The following is a 21,984-nucleotide window of genomic DNA, read 5'->3' as shown; positions in this document are numbered from 1 at the left end:
AATTTACATAGTCAATTTATGATCTCATAGTTGATAATGTGTGGATGAGGTATCACTACATTGGTCTGTCTCATCTGAGTATCATATTGTCCATTCATGCTGTGATAGTAATTATACTGTGTCTAAAGAGCAAGTTTTCTTCTTCTGCAGAAGCACCTTCCCTGCAGTGCAGGCCATAATTGAGCTCCCTCCCGTGAAGAGTGTTTTGACAAAGAGAGAGCTTGGACAATAGATGGAGAGACGCTCATGTCACAATGACATTACAGGAGTTACAGTTACTGTGTAATATAGGTTGTCAAGGGTTTATAAATTGAGAGGGGACTGGTGAGGGGGGCTGAATTTTATTTAAACTCTAGCCCTATGACACACCGACCACTTAAGTAAAATCTAAATTAATTGTTCTGTTTTGACGGAAGTCGTTGCTGTCCTCCACCGGCCTGTATGACATCACCACTGCACCTCTTTGTTCAAGGGTAACAAATTGACCCTTGTTTTGGTCCACTGGCCCATTAAGATTGGGGCCTGGGTGTCTATATATAGCTACTGTATGTAAGCTCGTCTAGAGAAGAAAAAATGTATAACCTGTAAATCTGACTGTAAGTAGAATTTTTTTCCCCCAATATTAATTTGTGCTGTGGTTGCCCTTTTGAAATGTTTGTCCCCATAATGACAGAAAATCTCCCATGACGGAAATATTTTATAATAAGAAAATAGGAGTGAATGGAATGGATTGTTGGTCATTTAAACTTTTCAGTGATGTCAAAAAGCAATGTTTACTTCTGATTTAATTGTAAATTACTTACAGGTACATACGGTACATTCTGTGCTCACACACTGAGGATGTAATATCATTATGTGATGATGTAATATCATTATTTGATGATGTAATATCATTATGTGATGATGTAATATCATTATGTGATGATGTAATATCATTATGAGAAAGGCGTGTGTGAAGAGAAAGAAGTCTGAGACGGAACGCCTTAACAACACGATGTTCCACATGTCATCTTGAATCAATCAAATAAAGACAGCAAGGCATTTTCTATAATAGAGACATTCTCAATGAGTCACGTGGAACTCAATAATGGGATTGAGTTGTTATTCATGTTTAATTATTTGAGATATACAGTATATGCTGTATGTATAATCATTATATTAGTGTTGTCTGATTACAGGAAATGTGTTTTGCTATCTGTGTCTTTTGGGATTTTGACATTTTAGTTTCCTTTGTAGAAATCAAACAGATTATTGTATGAAATTAGTCATATGCCAAGCCTCAATGAATGTCAAAGAGTCATGGATTGAAGGTATTTGTGTGCAGTTATATACAGTGGGGAGAACAAGTATTTGATACGCTGCTGATTTTGCAGGTTTTCCTACTTACAAAGCATGTAGAGGTCTGTAATTTTTATCATAGGTACACTTCAACTGTGAGAGACGGAATCTAAAACAGAAATCCAGAAAATCACATTGTATGATTTTTAAGTAATTCATTTGCATTTTATTGCATGACATAAGTATTTGATCACCTACCAACCAGTAAGAATTCCGGCTCTCACAGACCTGTTAGTTTTTCTTTAAGAAGCCCTCCTGTTCTCCACTCATTACCTGTATTAACTGCACCTGTTTGAACTCGTTACCTGTATAAAAGACACCTGTCCACACACTCAATCAAACAGACTCCAACCTCTCCACAATGGCCAAGACCAGAGAGCTGTGTAAGGACATCAGGGATAAAATTGTAGACCTGCACAAGGCTCGGATGGGCTACAGGACAATAGGCAAGCAGCTTGGTGAGAAGGCAACAACTGTTGGCACAATTATTAGAAAATGGAAGAAGTTCAAGATGACGGTCAATCACCCTCGGTCTGGGGCTCCATGCAAGATCTCACCTCGTGGGGCATCAATGATTATGAGGAAGGTGAGGGATCAGCCCAGAACTACACGGCAGGACCTGGTCAATGACCTGAAGAGAGCTGGGACCACAGTCTCAAAAAAAACATTAGTAACACACTACGCCGTCATGGATTAAAATCCTGCAGCGCACGCAAGGTCCCCCTACTCAAGCCAGCGCATGTCCAGGCCCATCTGAAGTTTGCCAATGACCATCTGGATGATCCAGAGGAGGAATGGGAGAAGGTCATGTGGTCTGATGAGACAAAAATAGAGCTTTTTGGTCTAAACTCCACTCGCCGTGTTTGGAGGAAGAAGAAGGATGAGTACAACCCCAAGAACACCATCCCAACCGTGAAGCATGGAGATGGAAACATTATTCTTTGGGGATGCTTTTCTGTAAAAGGGACAAGACGACTGCACCGTATTGAGGGGAGGATGAATGGGGCCATGTATCGCGAGATCTTGGCCAACAACCTCCTTCCCTCAGTAAGAGCATTGAAGATGGGTCATGGCTGGGTCTTCCAGCATGACAACGACCCGAAACACACAGCCAGGGCAACTAAGGATTGGCTCCGTAAGAAGCATCTCAAGGTCCTGGAGTGGCCTAGCCAGTCTCCAGACCTGAACCCAATAGAAAATTTTTGGAGGGGGCTGAAAGTCCGTATTGCCCAGCGACAGTCCCGAAACCTGAAGGATCTGGAGAAGGTCTGTATGGAGGAGTGGGCCAAAATCCCTGCTGCAGTGTGTGCAAACCTGGTCAAGACCTACAGGAAACGTATGATCTCTGTAATTGCAAACAAAGGTTTCTGTACCAAATATTAAGTTCTGCTTTTCTGATGTATCAAATACTTATGTCATGCAATACAATGCAAATTATTACTTAAAAATCATACAATGTGATTTTCTGGATTTTTGTTTTATATTCCGTCTCTCACAGTTGAAGTGTACCTATGATAAAAATTACAGACCTCTACATGCTTTGTAAGTAGGAAAACCTGCAAAATCGGCAGTGTATCAAATACTTGTTCTCCCCACTGTATATTTCAAGAGCACAATATAGCCTGCACAGTCTGACTCATTATTACAATGACTCATACAAAGTGAGTGCAGTGTGACACTGAAAACCTTGTTGAGGATAGCGGGAAAGGACCCATAGATGCACTGTAAAGGGGTTACCATGAATTTGACAGTAATTTACTGGCAGCTCGTGGCAAATATATTTCTGTATTTAAAATTACAGTACACATACTGTAATATAAATACGGTATGAAATCATCAATTTGTAAGTCGCTCTGGATAAGAGCATCTGCTAAATGATGTAAATGTAAAATGTACTGTCTAATGACACACAGTACAATACTGTAAAATTAACTATTATACTGTAAAAAAAAAAATTAATGCTACAGTAATGTGAATAAATTCATTAATTAAATTCATTGAGGGGAGGGGTTTGTATTTCACAGTATTTTACTGCAATCACATGGGATTCGTGCAAGCAGGTTGGCTGCTAGGTAAAGTGTTTACACATTATAGCATATTAATGAATATGTTGTGTTTTATAGCACTTGCACTTGTAGAGGCCTTAACAAAGGCTTCCAAACTGGCAGCGACTACAGGGCAAAACAGACCAAAAGGACATGGCAAAATGCTCAACCATTTAAGGTCAATTTATTTGGTTATTCCAAAATGTTATACATGTTAAAATTTTTAAATCAACTTCTAAATAATATAAACAATTAAAACAATAAATTATTAATCAACTCAAGTTAATCAAATGAAAAGAAAAACAATTACATAAAAATAACCACAAAAAAAATTCAATCAATCAAATAACATTTAACAAAGGTTTAAGACTAGCTGCCACTCCAATCTGTCCCCTATACATTTTTAATTGATAGGACGTTATAACCACATAGGAGTTAAATTGGTACAGCATTCTCACTCATAGGTGAACAAATATAGCTTCTTACAAGGTATGCCTCAAAATATGTTCATGAGACAGAAAAAACAATAACATGCACCCACAATGCACCATAATTTACAGTATGCAGCAGTAAAGTTTTTACTTTTGATAATACCTAAAATTACTGTATAAATTACCGTTTTCTGTTCCTATGTGGACCATACCTGAGGTCTCCTGAGTGGCGCAGTGGTCTAAGGCACTGCATCGCAGTGCTAGCTGTGCCACTAGAGATCCTGGTTCGAATCCAGGCTCTGTCGCAGCCGGCCGCGACCGGGAGACTCATGGGTGGCGCACAATTGGCCCAGCGTCATCCAGGGTAGGGGAGGGAATGGCCGGCAGGGATGTAGCTCAGTTGATAGAGCATGGCGTTTGCAACGCCAGGGTTGTGGGTTCGATTTCCACGGGGTATTCACTAACTGTAAGTCGCTCTGGATAAGAGCGTCTGCTAAATGACGTAAATGTAAATGTAATACCCATTCCATTTGGGATGGAGATGGCCCATGTGAATACTGTATGTGTGGATTTAAAAAATATAATACATTAACAATGTTGGCCAACAAAATAAGCACTTTTCATGTGTTGAGAAATCGTTTGGTCTCACCTGTAACCTGGCACAGATGCCTTTGTTGGAATGCAGTTTCACCAGCTCATCAGAATGTGTGGTTGGCCTAGCTGCATTTCAATCAGCTGCAATACCCCAGAACAAATTAATGAGAATTATGTCATTTCGTTTAGCAACATAAACGTGTTTTATAATTGAGTATGTTAGTCTAGAAACCGCAGTCAAATTGTATTAAAGTATGGCCGGAAAGCAAGTGCGTCTGCGTTATTTGGAGAGCCATTTGCGCAATTTTATGCGCCATTAATCTGTCCACCAGATGTCGTCATTGGGCTGTGGCAAATCGAAGAAACAGCCGTGTTTTACGCGCCTCTGGTCATGCCTATATGAGGCTCTGGAGAATGCCTCTGTGCGTACACTTCACCTACTGGTCTCGGGTATCCAGGAACACAACACACGAGTCGTTAGAAGAGAAAAGAAAAGGCGAGAGTGAAGGAGAATAAAAGGCAAGCTCTAGTAGACAGGTCGACACCTGTCATTCTCCGTCCGCATTCTCCTCGGTATCCTCGTCTGTTTTCAAAGACTTGGGTGAAAAAACAACCGAATAGATTAAACGGAATGTACTCGTTTTACGCTGTTATATCATGTTTGAAAGAGCGCACTTTTGGCGAGTGGAGTGGCATTTATTTAACCGTAAATAAATGATCCTAACTATTTTGACACGGAAAGGTAGAGGTTTGTTTGTAGGCTACATTGACAAACAGTACAGGTGGTTTTGAGAGGGGTCGTGCAGGTATTGTGCAGGATGTCTGACCGATGTCCAGTTTAGTAGCCTGTATAGACGGCCACTATTTTCTAAAAAGTCGAGGACACTCCAACCACAAGTGGCCATGAAGGACACTGGCGAATCAAAGGACCACCAACTAACAGTAAGTATGGTACAATACCGTAGCCTATCTATACATCATCACACCTGTTTACTATTACTGCAAGAACAGCAGTAATGTTGTATAGCCTACCGGTATAGGGAAATTTAAGTGTAATATGCCACATGGAAGTCGTGACTTTAGATAATTGTGTAGACTAGACTGTAGTCTATATGCCCGTTGGTTCTGGGTTGCAGAGATGAATGCCACTCAAGCTTGTATTTTATTCAGATATCCCACATTAAAGATTAGAATAAAATACCTACGTTTATTATAGCCTAAATTACATTACTTATCCTTAAACAAATTATGACTTTTTTATTACAGTACCTCTTGCCTCAGTCACATATGGAGACATTTGTTTACCTTTAACATTGAATTCCCATGTCATAAGTCAATAGTTGGCCAACTCCACACAGACCTTATTATTTCCCAGTGGTTTCTGCCTGTGTAATATAACATCTCTAAATTATTAACATGGCTCATTTCAGTTCCCCAGTCTCTCATCTTCTCCACCATGTCATACACTGACTAGCTCAACAGCACTGGGGATGGAAAGGATCAATATTAATCCCCATTGTATGTGGTATGACTGAATAGTCCTGTAAAGGTTTAATTAATATCGGTCAATGTCAAGAGCCGGATGTATGACCTGTATCATTGTCATATTATCTACCTACTAAACTTGTTATCTTGACTCTGCCACATCTGCTTCATCCTTGTATCTAATAACATTAGTTACCTATTTCACTAACAAACAACACCACTGCTCTACAATTTCATTCATCCGGCAATACATTCACACCAGGTGGCCTATTCAGTCTGACTGTATCAACTCAGAGACTGTGTTCTATGCACCGCTGCAGCCCTGATTCTCTAATAGGTTTATAACGTGTTGATTAAGTATCAGTCTATACCTTGGTCTGTCTTGGTCTATCTGAGTATCATAATGTCCATCCATTCTGTGATAGTAATTATACTGTGTGTAGGGAGCAGGTATTTATCTGCTGTAGAAGCACTTTCCCTGCAGTGCAGACCAAAATTGAGCTCCCTCCCGTGAATAGTGTTTTGACAGAGAGAGAGAGAGAGAGAGCTTCAGGACAGTAGATGGAGAGAGGCTCATGTCACAGTGACATTACACAAGTTAAGTTACTGTGTTAAAAACACAGGGTAACCATGATAATTTACTTTATCCTTTGCTCTTGTTGACTTGTGAATGGCATCAAGAATCCAGACTATTTCTGTGGTGTGAATAAAGAATCTCCTTGATGCTGTTCTATTATTTGCTGTGAAAGCTCTAACCTTGTCAAAGCTCTAGCACTGTGAAAGTTCTAACTGTGAAAGCTCTATCCCTGTGTTAACTGTCTTTCTGTGAAAGCTCTAATCCTGCATTGTTCTCTCTGTGAAATTTCTAACCCGGTGTTGTTGTCACTGTGTCGCTCTCTGAAAGCTCTAACCATCTTCTACCTGTGACTCTCTCTGTGAAATCTTTAACCGTGTGTTGTTTTTGTGTGTTTCTCTGTGAAAGCTCTAACACTGTGTTATTGTAGTTGTGTGTCGCTCTAATTGTGAAAGCTCTAATCTTGAAAGTGCTAAGCCTGTGTTGTTCTGCCTGTGTGTCTCCCAGGTGGCCCTAAGGATCAGACCCCTCAGCGATTCTGAGCGGGAAGAGGCAGCCACCATAGTGGCCCACAGAATGGACGACCAGGTTAGATGACCCACCGTGTGTGTGTGTGTGTTTGCGTGTGTGTTCATGCGTGCGCATTCTTGCATTTGTGTGTGTGCATTAGTGTGTCTGTGCACACTGCTCAGTGAGTCAGTCAGTCAGCCAATCGAGTAAGGTCCATTTCATGTTGAATGTTGAAGACGTGTGTGTGTGTGTGTGTGAGAGAGAGAGACGCGTGCAGATGGCTCTGTACTGTGATTCAGTGGTTTGTTATAGTTTAGAGGGTGACCTCTGATAGAGGAAGGAAATTGGATTCCTTCTGAAGAAAGAAGGCAGCCAAGACATGTCTGGACATTAGCAAAGGAGGACATGATGTGTGTGAAACAGCTTTGTGCCGTTTTTGAATGCTCCTATCCTTGATGGAACTGCTATTTGAGACCCACCATTTATCATTCTGACACTGTTATGAACATAGATAATATTATTATGAGCTTATTTTCAAGTTCTCTGTTGTTGTGAATATGGAGAACATCTCAGATGTCCTTTAACAAGTCTTCTGGCCAGATCACACACCTGACCTGAGGTATTCAGTCCCTATGGGGATGGGAGTTGGCGGTCGTTCTATTTCCATTTAGTCCATCTATTTAACTGAAATCCCAATTCTAATTTTCCTCAATGCAAAGCATGACCCCAACCAAAGGAAGTTAATCCATGATATACAGCACAGGGAAAGGCAGGGCTCCTATTGGGTCCTTGGGGAGCATATTTACCAGCAGCCAATTAGAAGCCCCCAGGTGTGTCCCTCATGGAGACAACTTGGATACCACGTAGTAATTCTTATGATGTGATGATGATGAGAAGGAGGGTGAGAATGATGATGATAATGAGCAGTATTTTGACTGGGATATAGATGAGGTGTTAATACCACTGAGAATACACTGGTTCAGGTCTTAGTGGGTGATCTGCTGTAGGGACTAGATGTTGTTGGACTTATGTTTGGCATGACAATTCCATAAGGAGTTAGCAGGAGAGCAGAAACACTCTAGCTTCCAGGGTAAGATAACATGGGTTTTGCTGGTGAAAGATTTGATACGGTTCACATAATAATAAGTCTGTCATCACTAATTTGTTGTTCACTTCAGTCAAAGTATTTTACTGCATGGAAGGTGGTGCCTCAGTTAAACTGGAGATAATACGCATTAATTGTGAGTGAGGGACTGGAGGGACTGAGACCCAGCTGTCTGTCTGTCTCTGTCTGTCTCTGTCTGTCTGTCTGTCTGTCTGTCTCTCTCTCTCTCTCTCTCTCTCTCTCTCTCTCTCTCTCTCTCTCTCTCTCTCTCAAAAGCAATTCAATTAACCTACAACCAGACTTATTAACCCAGCAACTCTTCCTCTGCTCTGCCATGATGACACCACCAGGAGTAAGCTAAGTGTGATGGGCCCAGTGTGATGGTGTATTGTTGCTGACACAGCCCTGCTTTTTACAGTGAACAACAGTTCTTCAGTTAGCTCCTCAATCCATGCACCTTGGTTGGAGAGCAAGGTAGCAGCAATGTTCCTTTCCATTTACAACATTATTGTCAACATTATGTCAACATTTTTGGTGACTATTTTTCATTGGCACAGGTAGAATAAAACAAAATATAACCTCTACATACACTGTTGATGTTATACTATTGAAAAACAAAGGCAAGGTGATAGAATGGAAACATTTTGTGAGTGGTTCATCTGTGTAGAGTAGCAGCCTAGCAGGTTATCTTAGGTGTGTTTACAGCCAAGGGCTTAGAGACACTACAATACAAACAGGTTGTGGAGACAGTGTGTGGGGTATTGTGTGTGTGCACTGCGTAGTGTTTACCTCTTACCTGATAAAGGGCTTATAGGCCTATGTGTTCCTGTGGAGAGAGGGAGAGAGTTGTGTTACTAGCTCCTTACAGTGCAGTAAAAAACAAAATATTACAAAATTATAATAAAATAACAAAAACTAGAAGCAAGAAATCATGAATGTCAGGATGAATCCAGTTAACAACTCAAATAGCACTGTATCAGTAATCCAAATCACGATCTATACGTATACAGTGCATTCAGACCCCTTGACTTTTTCCACATTTCGTTACGTTACAGCCTTATTCTAAAATTGATTAAATTGTTTTTTTCCCTCATCAATCTACACACAATACCCCATAATGACAAAGCAAAAACCGGTTTGTAGACATTTTTGCAAATGTATATATATTTTAAAAATATTCAATATTACATTTACATAAGTATTCAGACCCTTTCCTCAGTACTTTGTTGAAGCACCTTTGGCAGCAATAACAGCCTTGAGTCTTCTTGGGTATGACGCTACAAGCTTGGCACACCTGTTGTGATGCGTGTGATAGAAGGAGTCAGGCGCAGGAGAGTAATACGCATCCAAAGAGTTTATTTCGTCGATAAACAGTTGCGCAAGCATGCGACAACAAAACTCAGGCACAGGGGAAATATCTACCCTGGCAACAGCAAGGTAAGAGTAGCTCAACCGAGCTACACACAGCTCACTACAAACAATCACCCACACAGACAAGGAAGCAGAGGGAACACTTATACAATGACTAATTGGGGATAAGGACCAGGTGTGTGTGAGTGATGATAAATGGATCGGCAGCGGCTAGTTCCTGCCCGAACAAGGAGGGGAGGCAGCCTCGGCGGAAGTCGTGACAGTACCCCCCCCCCCCTTGACGCGTGGCTCCAGCAGCGCGCCGACCCCGGCCAGGAGGACGCGGAGCATGGTGAGCCGGAAGGCGAGCCGGATGGCGATGGTGGAAATCCCGTAACACGGAGGGATCGAGGATATCCCTCACCGGAACCCAGCACCGTTCCTCCAGACCGTACCCCTCCCACTCCACGAGGTACTGAAGGCCCCCCACCCGACGCCTCGAATCCAGGATGGAACGGACAGAGTACGCCGGGGCCCTCTCAATGTCCAGAGGAGGTGGAGGGACCTCCCGCACCTCAGACTCCTGGAGCGGACCAGCTACCACCGGCCTGAGGAGAGACACATGAAACGAGGGGTTAATACGGTAATCAGGGGTAAGTAATAACCTATAAGTGACCTCGTTGACTCTCCTCAGGACTTTGAACGGCCCCACAAGAGCCAGACCCAATCCCCCGGTACAAAGACAGGGGCCTCACTGTGGTGGCGGTCAGCGTTGGCCTTCTGACGACGCACGGCGCGTTGGAGGTGAACGTAGGCAGCATCCCACGTCTCCTCCGCGCACTGAAACCAGTCATCCACCGCAGGAGCCTCGGTCTGGCTCTGGTGCCACGGTGCCAGAACCGGTTGGTAACCTAGAATACACTGGAAAGGCGTTAGGTTAGTGGAGGAGTGACGGAGAGAGTTCTGGGCATATTCTGCCCATGGCAAGAACAGCGATCACTCCCCCGGCCAGTCCTGGCAGTAGGACCGCAGGAACCTACCCACGTCCTGATTTACCCGTTCCACCTGCCCATTACTCTCGGTGTGGAACCCAGAGGTCAGGCTGACCGAGACCCCCTGACGTTCCATGAACGCCTTCCAGACCTTGGACGTGAACTGGGGACCTCGGTCAGACACTATATCCTCTGGTACCCCGTAGTGCCGGAAGACGTGTGTAAACAGAGCCTTCGCAGTTTGCAGAGCCGTGGGGAGACCGGGCAGAGGAAGGAGGCGGCAGGCTTTAGAAAAGCGGTCCACAACGACCAGGATGGTGGTGTTACCTTGGGAGAGGGGAAGATCAGTTAGAACATCAACACTTAGGTGAGACCATGGTTGTTGTGGAACTGGTAAAGGTTGTAACTTACCAGCTGGGGTGCCTTACTCTGGGCGCACACTGAGCAGGAGGAGACATACACCCTCACGTCCTTAGCCAAGGTAGGCCACCAGTATTTTCCGGTCAGGCAGCGCACTGTAAGGCCGATACCTGGGTGACCAGAGGAGGGTGACGTGTGTGCCCAGTAGATCAGACGATCACGGATAAGAGCAGGCACGTACTGTAGCCCATCTGGACACTGAGGTGGAGATGGATCCGTGCGTAATGCCTGCTCTATATCCGCGTCCATCGCCCATACTACTGGCGCCACAATGCAGGAGACCGGCAGTATGGGAGTGTTGTCTCTGGGCCTCTCCTCTGTGTCATACAGCCGGGACAGCGCATCTGCCTTCACATTCTTCGTACCCGGGATGTATGATAGAGTGAAATCAAACCAGGTGAAGAATAGGGCCCACCTGGCCTGGCAAGGATTCAGCCTCCTCGCTGCCCAGATGTACTCCAGGTTACGGTGGTCCGTCCAGACGAGGAAAGGGTGTTTTGCCCCCTCGAGCCAATGCCTCCACACGGTCAAGGCTCGGTCAACAGCCAATAGCTCCCGATCACCAACGCTGTAGTTCTGCTCCGCCGGGCTGAGCTTCTTCGAAAAGAACGCACAGGGGCGGAGCTTGGGTGGCGTACCCGAGCGTCTATCCCAACCTCGGACGCATCCACCTCCACTACGAACGGTAGTGATGAATCAGGGTGGGCAAGTACTGTGGCTGAGATGAACAGACCCCGCAGTTTGCTGAAGGCCAGGTCAGCCTCAGCAGACCAGCGGAGCCGGGATGGCCCATCCTTCAACAGGGAGGTAATGGGCACTGCGACCTTGCCAAACCCCGGATAAACCTCCGATAAGCCAAGGAAGCGCTGCACCTCCTTAACCGTGGTTGGAGTTGGCCAATTACGCACTGCTGAAATGCGATCTCCCTCCATCTCCACACCTGAGGTGGAAATGCGATATCCAAGGAAGGAGATGGACTGCTGGAAAAAACAAACACTTCTCTGCCTTAGCATGAAGGTCATTTTCCAACAGTCGGGCCAGCACCTTGCGAACCAGGGGCACATGCTCGGCGCGTGTAGCGGAATACACCAGGATGTCATCGATGTAGACCACTACACCGCGACCAAGCATGTCCCGAAACACCTCGTTCACAAAGGACTGGAAAACTGAGGGAGCATTCATCAAACCATAGGGCATCACCAGGTATTCATAAGGCCCCGTGGTTGTGCTGAATGCTGTCTTCCACTCATCTCCCTCTCGGATACACACCAGGTTGTACTCACTCCTGAGATCTAATTTGGTGAAGAAGCGTGCCCCATGCATTGATTCAATCACTGAAGGAATGAAGGGGAGAGGATAACTAAATCTTATCGTCTCCCTCTTCAGTGGTCGATAATCAATGCACGGGCGCAGACCTCCGTCCTTCTTCTTCACAAAGAAGAAACTTGAGGAGGCGGGTGAAGTGGAGGGACGTATATACCCCTGGCGCAGGGACTCGGTGACATATGTTTCCATAGCCACCGCTTCAGCCTGTGACTGGGTGTATATGACTACTGGGAGGTACAGCGTCTACCCGGGGGTTTATCGCGCAATCCCCCGCCCGATGAGGTGGTAATTTACTAGCCTGCGTTTTAGAGAACGCTTGCGCCAGATCTAGGTATTCAGGAGGAATGCGCACGGTGGAGGTACTGTCTGGACTTTCCACCATGGTTGCACCAACGGAAACACCTAGACACCTACCCTGACACTCTCGCGACCACCACGTGAGGAAAGCAGGAGACTCAATAATGGAAAAAAGTTACCTGCTCACAATGAGTCTCCTGGGTAATCATGGTGACTGGTGCAGTAACTTCCTTAACCAACCCGGACCCAAATGGTCGACTATCAAGTGCTCTGATGGGGCGTGGAATGGATAGGGGAATCAATGGAATGCCTATACGGTGTGCGAATGCCCTGTCCATTAAGTTCCCAGCTGCGCCTGAATTGACTAGCGCCTTACACTGGGGAACATCCATGTGCTCAGGAAAGGAGACAAGTATTTTACAGTGTGCAGCAGAGGGCTCTGAACAAGTGTGGGTGTTCGATACCTGGGGTGATGCATGAGTGCCCTGCCTGCCGCCTCCAGGCCCAAAAGAACGTTGACTACGACGTGTGGTGTATTGTCCCTTTGTGCCACCAGAGTGGCACTGTCGCTGTCCTCCTCCGCTCTCTCGGCCGGCGGCTCCACCCAGCTCCATCGGCTAGAGGTCAGAGTCTTCCGGGGTGGAAACGGGCAGACCCCTACCAGGATGTCCTCTGGCTGCCAGCAAGTTGTCCAACCAAATGACCATGTCCACCAGTTTATCGAAGGACAACATGGTGTCCCGGCAGGCTAGTTCCCGTCGGACGTCCTCACGCAGATGGCACCGGAAATGGTCGATCAGGGCCCGCTCGTTCCACCTGGACCCCGCTGCCAGCGTCCGGAACTCCAACGCGAAGTCCTGTGCGGTCCTCGTTCCCTGCCTCAGGTGGACCAGTCGCTCACCCGCCTCTCGACCCTCGGGCGGGTGGTCGAATACCGCCCAAAAGAGGCGAGCAAACTCCCTGTAGTTCTCCAACGCGGCTCCTCCTTCGTTCCACACCGCGTTGGCCCACTCCAGGGCTTTCCCACAGAGGCAGGAAAGGACGACACCTTCTCCCGCTCCGATTGTGCCTGCCTGATGCTGGCAAAGTAAATCTCCAATTGGAGGAGGAATTCCCGGCACAGCGCCGCTGTCCCCTCAAACGCTCGTGGTCGGGATATCTGAATCCCTGCTGGGGTGTTGGTGGCTGGATCCGGTTGGCCAGCTGGTATCGACAGATCGGGTCTGCTCCTCTCCAGGCGTTGGACGACCTGAAGAACCCGATCCATCGCTTCCCCCAAGCTGGCCATCATCGTGGAGTGCTCCTGGACCCGTGCCACGACTCCAGGCATGCGCTCTTCTCCCGCTGACTCCATAGCAAGGTGGGTGATTCTGTGATGCGTGTGATAGAAGGAGTCAGGCGCAGGAGAGTAATACGCATCCAAAGAGTTTATTTTGTCGATAAACAGTTGCGCAAGCATGCGACAACAAAACTCAGGCACAGGGGAAATATCTACCCTGGCAACAACAAGGTAAGGGTAGCTCAACCGAGCTACACACAGCTCACTACAAACAATCACCCACACAGACAAGGAAGCAGAGGGAACACTTATACAATTACTAATTGGGAATAAGGACCAGGTGTGTGTGATTAATTAGACAAGACAAGTGGAGTGATGATAAATGTATCGGCAGCAGCTAGTAAGCCGGTGACGACGAACACCGAAACCTGCCCGAACAAGGAGGGGAGGCAGCCTCGGAGGAAGTCGTGATACCTGTATTTGTATAAAGTAATCATTCTTCCCCCACCCCCCATTAAAAAAATGAAAAAAAAGGTGGTTGTCCCATTGGCTATCATAAGTTGAATGCACTCTGGATAAGAGCGTCTGCTAAATTATGTAAATGTAAATATATTTGGGGAGTTTCTCCCATTCTTCTCTGCAGATCCTCTCAAGCACTGTCAGGTTGGATGGGGAGCGTCGCTGCAGAGATATTTTCAGGTCTCTCCAGAGATGTTCGATCGGGTTCAAGTCCTGGCTCTGGCTGGACCACTCAATGACATTCAGAGACTTGTCCCGAAGCCAATCCTGCGTTGTCTTGGCTGTGTGCTTAGGGTCGTTGTCCTGTTGGAAGGTGAACCTTCGCCCCAGTCTGAGGTCCTGAGCGCTCTGGAGCAGGTTTTCATCAAGGATCTCTCTGTACTTTGCTCCGTTCATCTTTCCCTCGATCCTGACTGGTCTCCCAGTCCCTGCTGCGGAAAAACATCCCCACAGCATGATGCTGCCACCACCATGCTTCACCGTAAGGATGGTGCCAGGTTTCCTCCAGACGTGACGCTTGGCATTCAGGCCAAGAGTTCAATCTTGATTTCATCAGACCAGAGAATCTTGTTTCTCAAGGTCTGAGAGTCCTTTAGGTGCCTTTTGCCAAACTCCAAGCGGGCTGTCGTGTGCCTTTTACTGAGGAGTGGCTTCCGTCTGGCCACTCTACCATAAAGGCCTGATTGGTGGAGTGCTGCAGAGATGGTTGTCCTTCTGGAAAGTTCTCCCATCTCCACAGGGGAACTCTGGAGCTCTGTCAGAGTGACCATCGGGTTCTTGGTCACCTACCTGACTAAGGCCCTTCTCCCCCGATTGCTGAGTTTGGCCGGGCGGCCAGCTCTAGGAAGAGTCTTGGTGGTTCCAAACTTTTTCCATTTTAAGAATAATGGAGGTCACTGTGTTCTTGGGGACCTTCAATGCTGCAGAAATGTTTTGGTACCCTTCCTCAGATCTTTGCCTCGACACAATCCTGTCTCGGAGCTCTACGGACAATTCCTTCGACCTCACAGTTTGGTTTTTGCTCTGACATGCACTGTCAACTGTGGGACCTTTGTGTGTCTTTACAAATCATGTCCAATCAATTGAATTTACTACATTTTGAGTCTCATAGCAAAGGGTCTGAATACTTATGTAAATAAGGTATTTCTGTTTTTTATTTGTCAAAAATTTGCAAAAAAATCTAAACCTGTTTTCGCTTTGTCATTATGGGGTATTGTGTGCAGATTGATGAGGAATAAAATGTATGTAATCCATTTTAGACTAAGGCTGTAACGTAACAAAATGTGGAAAAATTCAAGGGGTCTGAGTACTTTCCGAATGCACTGTATACACAAAAATATACAGTATATATACAAATGTATGTGGACACCCCTTCAAATGATTGGATTTCAGCTACACCCGTTGCTTACAGGTTTATACAATTGAGCACACCGCCATGCAATCTCCATAGACAAACATTGGCAGTAGAATGGCCTTACTGAAGAGCTCAGTGACTTTCAACGTGGCACCGTCATAGGATGCAACCTTTCCAACAAGCCAGTTTGTCAAATTTCTGGCCCTGTTAGAGTTGCCCCGGTCAACTGTAAGTGCTGTTATTGTGAAGTGGAAACTTCTAGGAGCAACAATGGCTCAGCTACGAAGTGGTAGGCCACACAAGCTCACAGAACGGGACCGCCGAGTGCTGAAGCGCTTAACGCTAAAAATCGTCTGTCCTCGGTTGCGACACACACTACCGAGTTCCAAACTGCCTCTGGAAGCAATATCAGCACGAGAACTGTTCGTCGGGAGCTTCATTAAATGGTTTTCCATGGCCGAGCAGCCGCACACAAGGCTAAGATCACCATGCGCAATGCCAAGCGTCGGCTGGAGTGGTGTAAAGCTCGCCGCCATTGGACTCTGGAGCAGTGGAAACGCGTTCTCTGGAGTGATGAATCACGCTTCACCATCTGGCAGTCCGACGGACGAATCTGAGTTTGGCGGATGCCAGGAGAACGCTACCCGAATGCATAGTGCCAACTGTAACGTTTGGTTGAGGAGGAATAATGGTCTGGGGCTGTTTTACATGGTTCGGGCTAGGCCCCTCAGTTCCAGTGAAGGGAAATCTTAACGATACAGCATACAATGACATTCTAGACGATTCTGTGCTTCCAACTTTGTGGCAACAGTTTGGGGAAGGCCCTTTCCTGTTTCAGCATGACAATGACCCCATGCACAAAGCGAGGTCCATACAGAAATGGTTTGTCGAGATCTGTGTTGAAGAACTTGACTGGCCTGCACCTCAACCCCATCGAACACTTTTGGGATGAATTGGAACGCCGACTGCGAGCCAGGCCTAATCGCCCAACTTCAGTGCCCGACCTCACTAATGCTCTTGTGGCTGAATGGAAGCAAGTCCCCACAGCAATGTTCCAAAATCTAGTGGAAATCCTTCCCAGAAGAGTGGAGGCTGTTAAAGCATATTAATGCCCATGATTTTGGAATGAGATATTTGACAAGCAAGTGTCCACATACTTTTGGTCATGTAGTGTACACTAAGAATGATATGTAGTTGTAGTAGATATACACTGAGTATACCAAACATTAGGAACACCTTCCTAATATTGAGTTGCACCCCCCCTTTTGCCCTCAGAACAGCCGCAATTCATCGGGCATGGACTCTATAAGGTGTCAAGCATTCCACAGGGATGCTGGCCCATGTTGACCATTCTTGATACACACAGGAAACTGTTGAGCGTGAAAAACCCAGCAGCTTTGCAGTTCGTGACACTAACCGGTTAGCCTGGCACCTACTACCATACCCCGTTCAAAGGCACTTAAATCTTTTGTCTTGCCCATTCACCCTCTGAATGGCACACAATCCATGTCTCAATTATTTCAAGGCTTAAAAATCCTTCTTTAACCTGTCTCCTCCCCTTCATGTACAGTGATTGAAACGGATTTAACACGTGACATCAATATGCGATCATAGCTTTCACCTGGATTCACCTGGTCAGTCTATGTCATGGAAAGGTGTTCTTAATGTTTTGTACACTCAAGAATCCAGTATATAAATACGCAGTGTGTATCAATAGTGTAACACAAATGCAATGTAGCCTACATCACCAGGGGGTTATGAGATTACCATGCACAGGATTTTACACACACACATACACTGAATCGCTGACGAACTAAGAATAAAGCACCCTCCTCAACAGGCACCTTATGGCACCCTCTGCTCTCTCCCTCCAGGTAGGTAAGGCTGAGACAGATTAGCTGGTGGCTGGCTAGTGGAGACTACGCTCTCTCTCTCTCTCTCTCTCTCTCTCTCTCTCTCTCTCTCTCTCTCTCTCTCTCTCTCTCTCTCTCTGTGTGTGTATCCCTCCCTCTTTCTCTCTCTCTCTCTCAGACGATTCAGTGGCGAGCGTCTAAGCCTGAGGTGGATGAGATGAGCTCACTTAGGGGCTTTAGAAGGAAGCTCAGCTAAGCTTGCTGCCTGCCACCTGCTCTTTGGAGCTTCCCAGCCACAGCCACAGCCCTACCCAGTCCACCTCCAACCACCTGTTACGAGAATAACCAGCAGAGCCATGTCTGGAGGTGAATCAGGTTCCTCCTCTCCTTGAAAGACAAAGGAAAGTCAGAGGTGGCTCAGACTCGGACTGTATTATGAAACACATAATTGAGAACAGCGGTTAACTTGACATTTGGGCATTTCAAATGAGTGCTGGTGATATGTGAGCATCTACAGTTGCATTACTGTATGTGTGTATCCTCCACCGTGTGTGACCCTCCTTGGCTAGCAGGCTTACTTTTGGCACCTTGGCTAGTTTTGGTTGGGCTATTATCCAAATAAGGCGGCAGGTAGTCCCGGGGTTAGAGCGTTGGGCCAGTAACCAAAAGGTAGGGCTGATTTGAATACTGGAGCCGACAAGGTGAAAAATCGGTTGTTGTGCAAGGCACTTAACCCCAATTGCTCTAGGGACACCAGCAAAATGGTGTAACCCTGGCTGCGACCCCACTCCTCGCGGTGTCTCAGGGGGAGTTGGGATATGCAAAAAAAAATAGCATTTCCAATTCACTCAAGTACACACTTGTACAAAGAGTGAAATAGGATATAAGCACCTACTAAATGATATTATTACGATGTGTGAAGATAGCTAAGTGCTAGTGGTTATTATGTTAATTAAAACAGAACCCTACAGTGTGGCGGGAGGGACCATCTGGACATGGGAGACAATGACTTACATAACCATGTTATATGATCTAATGCTATGGCTCCACTATACCAAGAGAGACCCGTTAAAATGTGGAGAGGACTTCAAAAAACAATTCTTACTGTTTAGTCACTACTCACTAGTGTAGCAACTCTAATTGTCAGATTTTTTTAATGTATACTCACTTTGACACACAAAATATGTCCAGCTGAGAATTACTCATGTTGCCTACACGTAGCCTACATAATATATGGGTTATGACTTCCAGACGAGTGTTTCCCCCACTTGAAAACAGTTGATCTTCTCTTCCTAAGAAAAACCCAGTATGATGGCCACTGAGTGTGTATTCAGCCCACATGGTAGCGATGAGTAAATGGAGAGACAGACAGGCGTTACTGTTGACCCTAACACTTGATTAATGCTGTCTATATTTAGTCACCTGTAGAGACAGAACAGGAAGCCACATATAGATGAGCTCAGTGGCTGGTTTCACTGAGTTGATATTAGCGCTAGCTACAACGTGGGCTATAAGCAGAGCCATTAAGTAATGTATCTACTGTAACTGTAAGGCTCAGCCTATATAAGCACACACCAGCAGCGCTTTTAAATAAGACTTGATATAGGGTAGCCGACTTATAGAGAAGGAGGGAACCTACTAATCAACTGTTCCCAGCAGTTATCAAACTTGATAAGTAGGCCACTACTCTTTAAAGAATTTACGTCTTCCTAAAACAGGAGTAACTTGACACAGTATTGACAAAAGCAATAATATGCAGTACATTTCCAGACATTTTTATGATATAAGCTTCCCATGCTAAATTGCTTAATCCACAATTATGGAAATGTATGTAGTGCCAGAAGAGTGATGTATAAGTCCTATTATCACTGTGCCAGGCTATCTGGTGTAGGGTGTGGTATTGTGTGCCATGCAGGATGTCTCCTGTAGCTTTAGGGCCAGTTAACAGGCAGGGCAGGGCAGGGCTGTCACCCACACACACAGGGAGCACACAAGAGAATGGTTTATAGGGAGGCCTTGTCCGTCACCATGGAGACCACCAGACAAGGTCAGGGCTATTTTTTTTTTTTTTTTTCACTGCCATAAGGATCTATCAGCTCTGCGTTAGAGGAGAGAGGGAGAGAGGAAGCAGGGTCGGACTGCTGGGGGTGTCTTCTGCCCTCCCAGGGCTTCTATTGGCTACTCTAACCATGAATTCTTCAGTAAAGATTTTCTTTACATGCAGTGGGGACTAAGTGAAGTGACTGTCCATTTTGTTGTTGTTTTGGAAGCTTTGAAGGCTTGGAGTTTGTGTGTGGGATTGTGTGACAGGGAGCGGTACATCACTCAAAGTAATGACGGTAGCAATAGTTAGAAAGGAAGAAAAGTTTATCAGCGCTGTCTGCCGCTGCCTCAGCGTTCTTTCCTAAAGTACAACAAAGCGCTGTATTCACTCTATCCCCAGAATAATTCTAGTCATCTACCTGTTAACACATGGCCATGAATCGGCAAATTCCCTTCTTTGTGGACTACAAAGCATCCTGCCTGGGCATTCTGTATTCTGTTTCTTCTGCTTTTATGCCCAGAAGTCTCACTGAAAGGAGATTCAAATTGCTCTCACCTCAGGGGCTGTACAATAGCCAGCCTGATTCAGCTAGAATAGCACATTCTAGCACCCCCTGTGTAAGGTAGAAAGCATGCTGTGAGGAAGATTGAGGAGGTAGTTGGCGGGGGGCTGATGCTCATTTAAAATGGATGAAAGAAAGAAAGAGACGCTCATTTCAATCAATCATTTTCACCATTTACATTTTATTTTTATTATTTTTATCATGATAAAACTCCTGTTTCACTTTCTTACCGTTCACTTCAGTAGCCCTAGATGATCTTGACACAGTTATAGTTTGTTGTATTTTCTAAAATAGAACAGCCACAAAATAGCCTTGTTAGTGTGTCTGAGGGATAGACTTGGAGGACTTTGTCCAAACAGTGTCAGAGTCTTTTACGAGGCATCGTATTTGAATAAGTTCCTGGACAGGAGAGGGGGGGAAAGGAACTACAAACAAACCCCAGCAGTGTCTTTCTTTAGCCGCAGCCGAAGATTTAACCTCAGTCAGTTCCTCCACCAGAGGTAGAGCCAGGAATGAGAATGAAGTGGCTGTAAATGGCGACACCACTCCTGGCTGGCACTGGCTGTGGAGGGAAGAAGGGAAGGAGGGAGCCACAGCAGGTTGGAGGTTGCATCACAACAAAGGGACCTATTTTCTGTGCAGCCAGGTTAACATGACAACACTAATAGACAGTCTGACCCTGAACACTGTGTTGCTTAAAGCACTGCTTTAAGTGCTTTAAGCAACACTAAATGACTTTCAGGGTTTTAATCACCTACTGTAATTATTTTCACAATACAGATTCATAAAACTCCCTACATCTCTATACAGTATAGGCCTATTTTCTAGTAAAAGGAATTTTATGAATAATACATTAGAGACTGTTGAGCAAGACATACACAAAATATGTATTACTGAACAAAAATATAAACTCAACATGCTTCATAAAAGGCTGCTCTAAAATGTGCAGTTTTGTCACAACACAATGCCACAGATGTCTCAAGGTTTGAGGGAGCATGCAATTGGCATGCTGACTGCAGGAATGTCCACCAGAGCTGTTGCCAGAGAATTGAATGTTCTCTACCTTAAGCCGCTTCCAACGTTGTTTTAGAGAATTTGACAGTATGTCCAACCGGCCTCACAACCACAGACCACGTGTAACCACGCCAGTCCAGGACCTACACATCTGGCTTCTTCACCTGCAGGATCGTCTGAGACCAGCCACCCAGACAGCTGATGAAACTGTCTGTAATAAAGCCCTTTTTTGGGAAAAACTCATACTTATTGGCTGGGCCTGGCTCCCCAGTGGGTGGGCCTGGCTCCCAAATGGGTGTGCCTATGCCCTCCCAGGCCCAAACATGGCTGCGTCCCTGCCCAGTCATGTGAAATCTATAGATTAGGGCCTAATGAATTTATTTCAATTGACTGATTTCCTTATAAATTATTAACTGTAACTCAGTAAAATCGTTGAAATTGTTGCATGTTGCATTTATATTTTTGTTCAGTATATATGACTTTATTAGAGTTACTTATGACTGTACAGTATGTGCCATATATTGTGGATCTAAGTATAACTTTGTTTGTGTCTGTGTGTGTGTGTGGTTTATTGTAGTGTGTGTGGACTTTTGGCCACCCAGCCCTCTGGCCAGTACTGTTACTGTTAAACATCATTAGTGCGCAGCAGTGTGTGCCTTTGAGCTCACCTCCTGGCCACTTAATACCTGTTACACAACCAGGAGGCAGGTCAGCCACAGGGTCAGCTCTGCACTCTCATCATTGGCCCACGGGTCAGCTCTGCACTCTTCTTATTTGCTGGCCCTCTGCTTTGTGCTTTCCATCCATCCATCCCACACACACACACACACACACACACACACACACACACACACACACACACAGGGCCTTTCAGGGGGCATGTGCTCAAAAT

The 21,984-nt window shown here is 45.6% G+C and overlaps 2 protein-coding genes across 2 annotated transcripts in view; both read left to right on the top strand.

Annotated features, from left to right (window-relative positions):
• Window positions 1-21,984, top strand: part of LOC311100351 (putative nuclease HARBI1) — a 1,214,110-nt gene that overhangs the window by 670,156 nt on the left and 521,970 nt on the right. The window lies entirely within an intron of this gene.
• LOC311100794 (kinesin-like protein KIF19) overlaps window positions 5,312-21,984 on the top strand; it is a gene marked incomplete at both ends in the record, with an annotated part of 74,917 nt that continues 58,244 nt past the window's right edge. The window contains 2 exons of the mRNA XM_084141756.1: window positions 5,312-5,350; window positions 6,975-7,055. Of these exons, the coding sequence (XP_083997882.1) occupies window positions 5,312-5,350; window positions 6,975-7,055 (120 nt within the window). The remainder of the gene's footprint in view (window positions 5,351-6,974; window positions 7,056-21,984) is intronic.

Source organism: Coregonus lavaretus (genome assembly GCF_964263955.1).
Source record: "Coregonus lavaretus genome assembly, chromosome: 25".
In the NCBI taxonomy this organism is placed as follows: Eukaryota; Metazoa; Chordata; class Actinopteri; order Salmoniformes; family Salmonidae; genus Coregonus; species Coregonus lavaretus.
The sequence above is the reverse complement of the archived record's forward strand: the minus strand, read 5'-3'. Positions and strand labels throughout refer to the sequence as shown.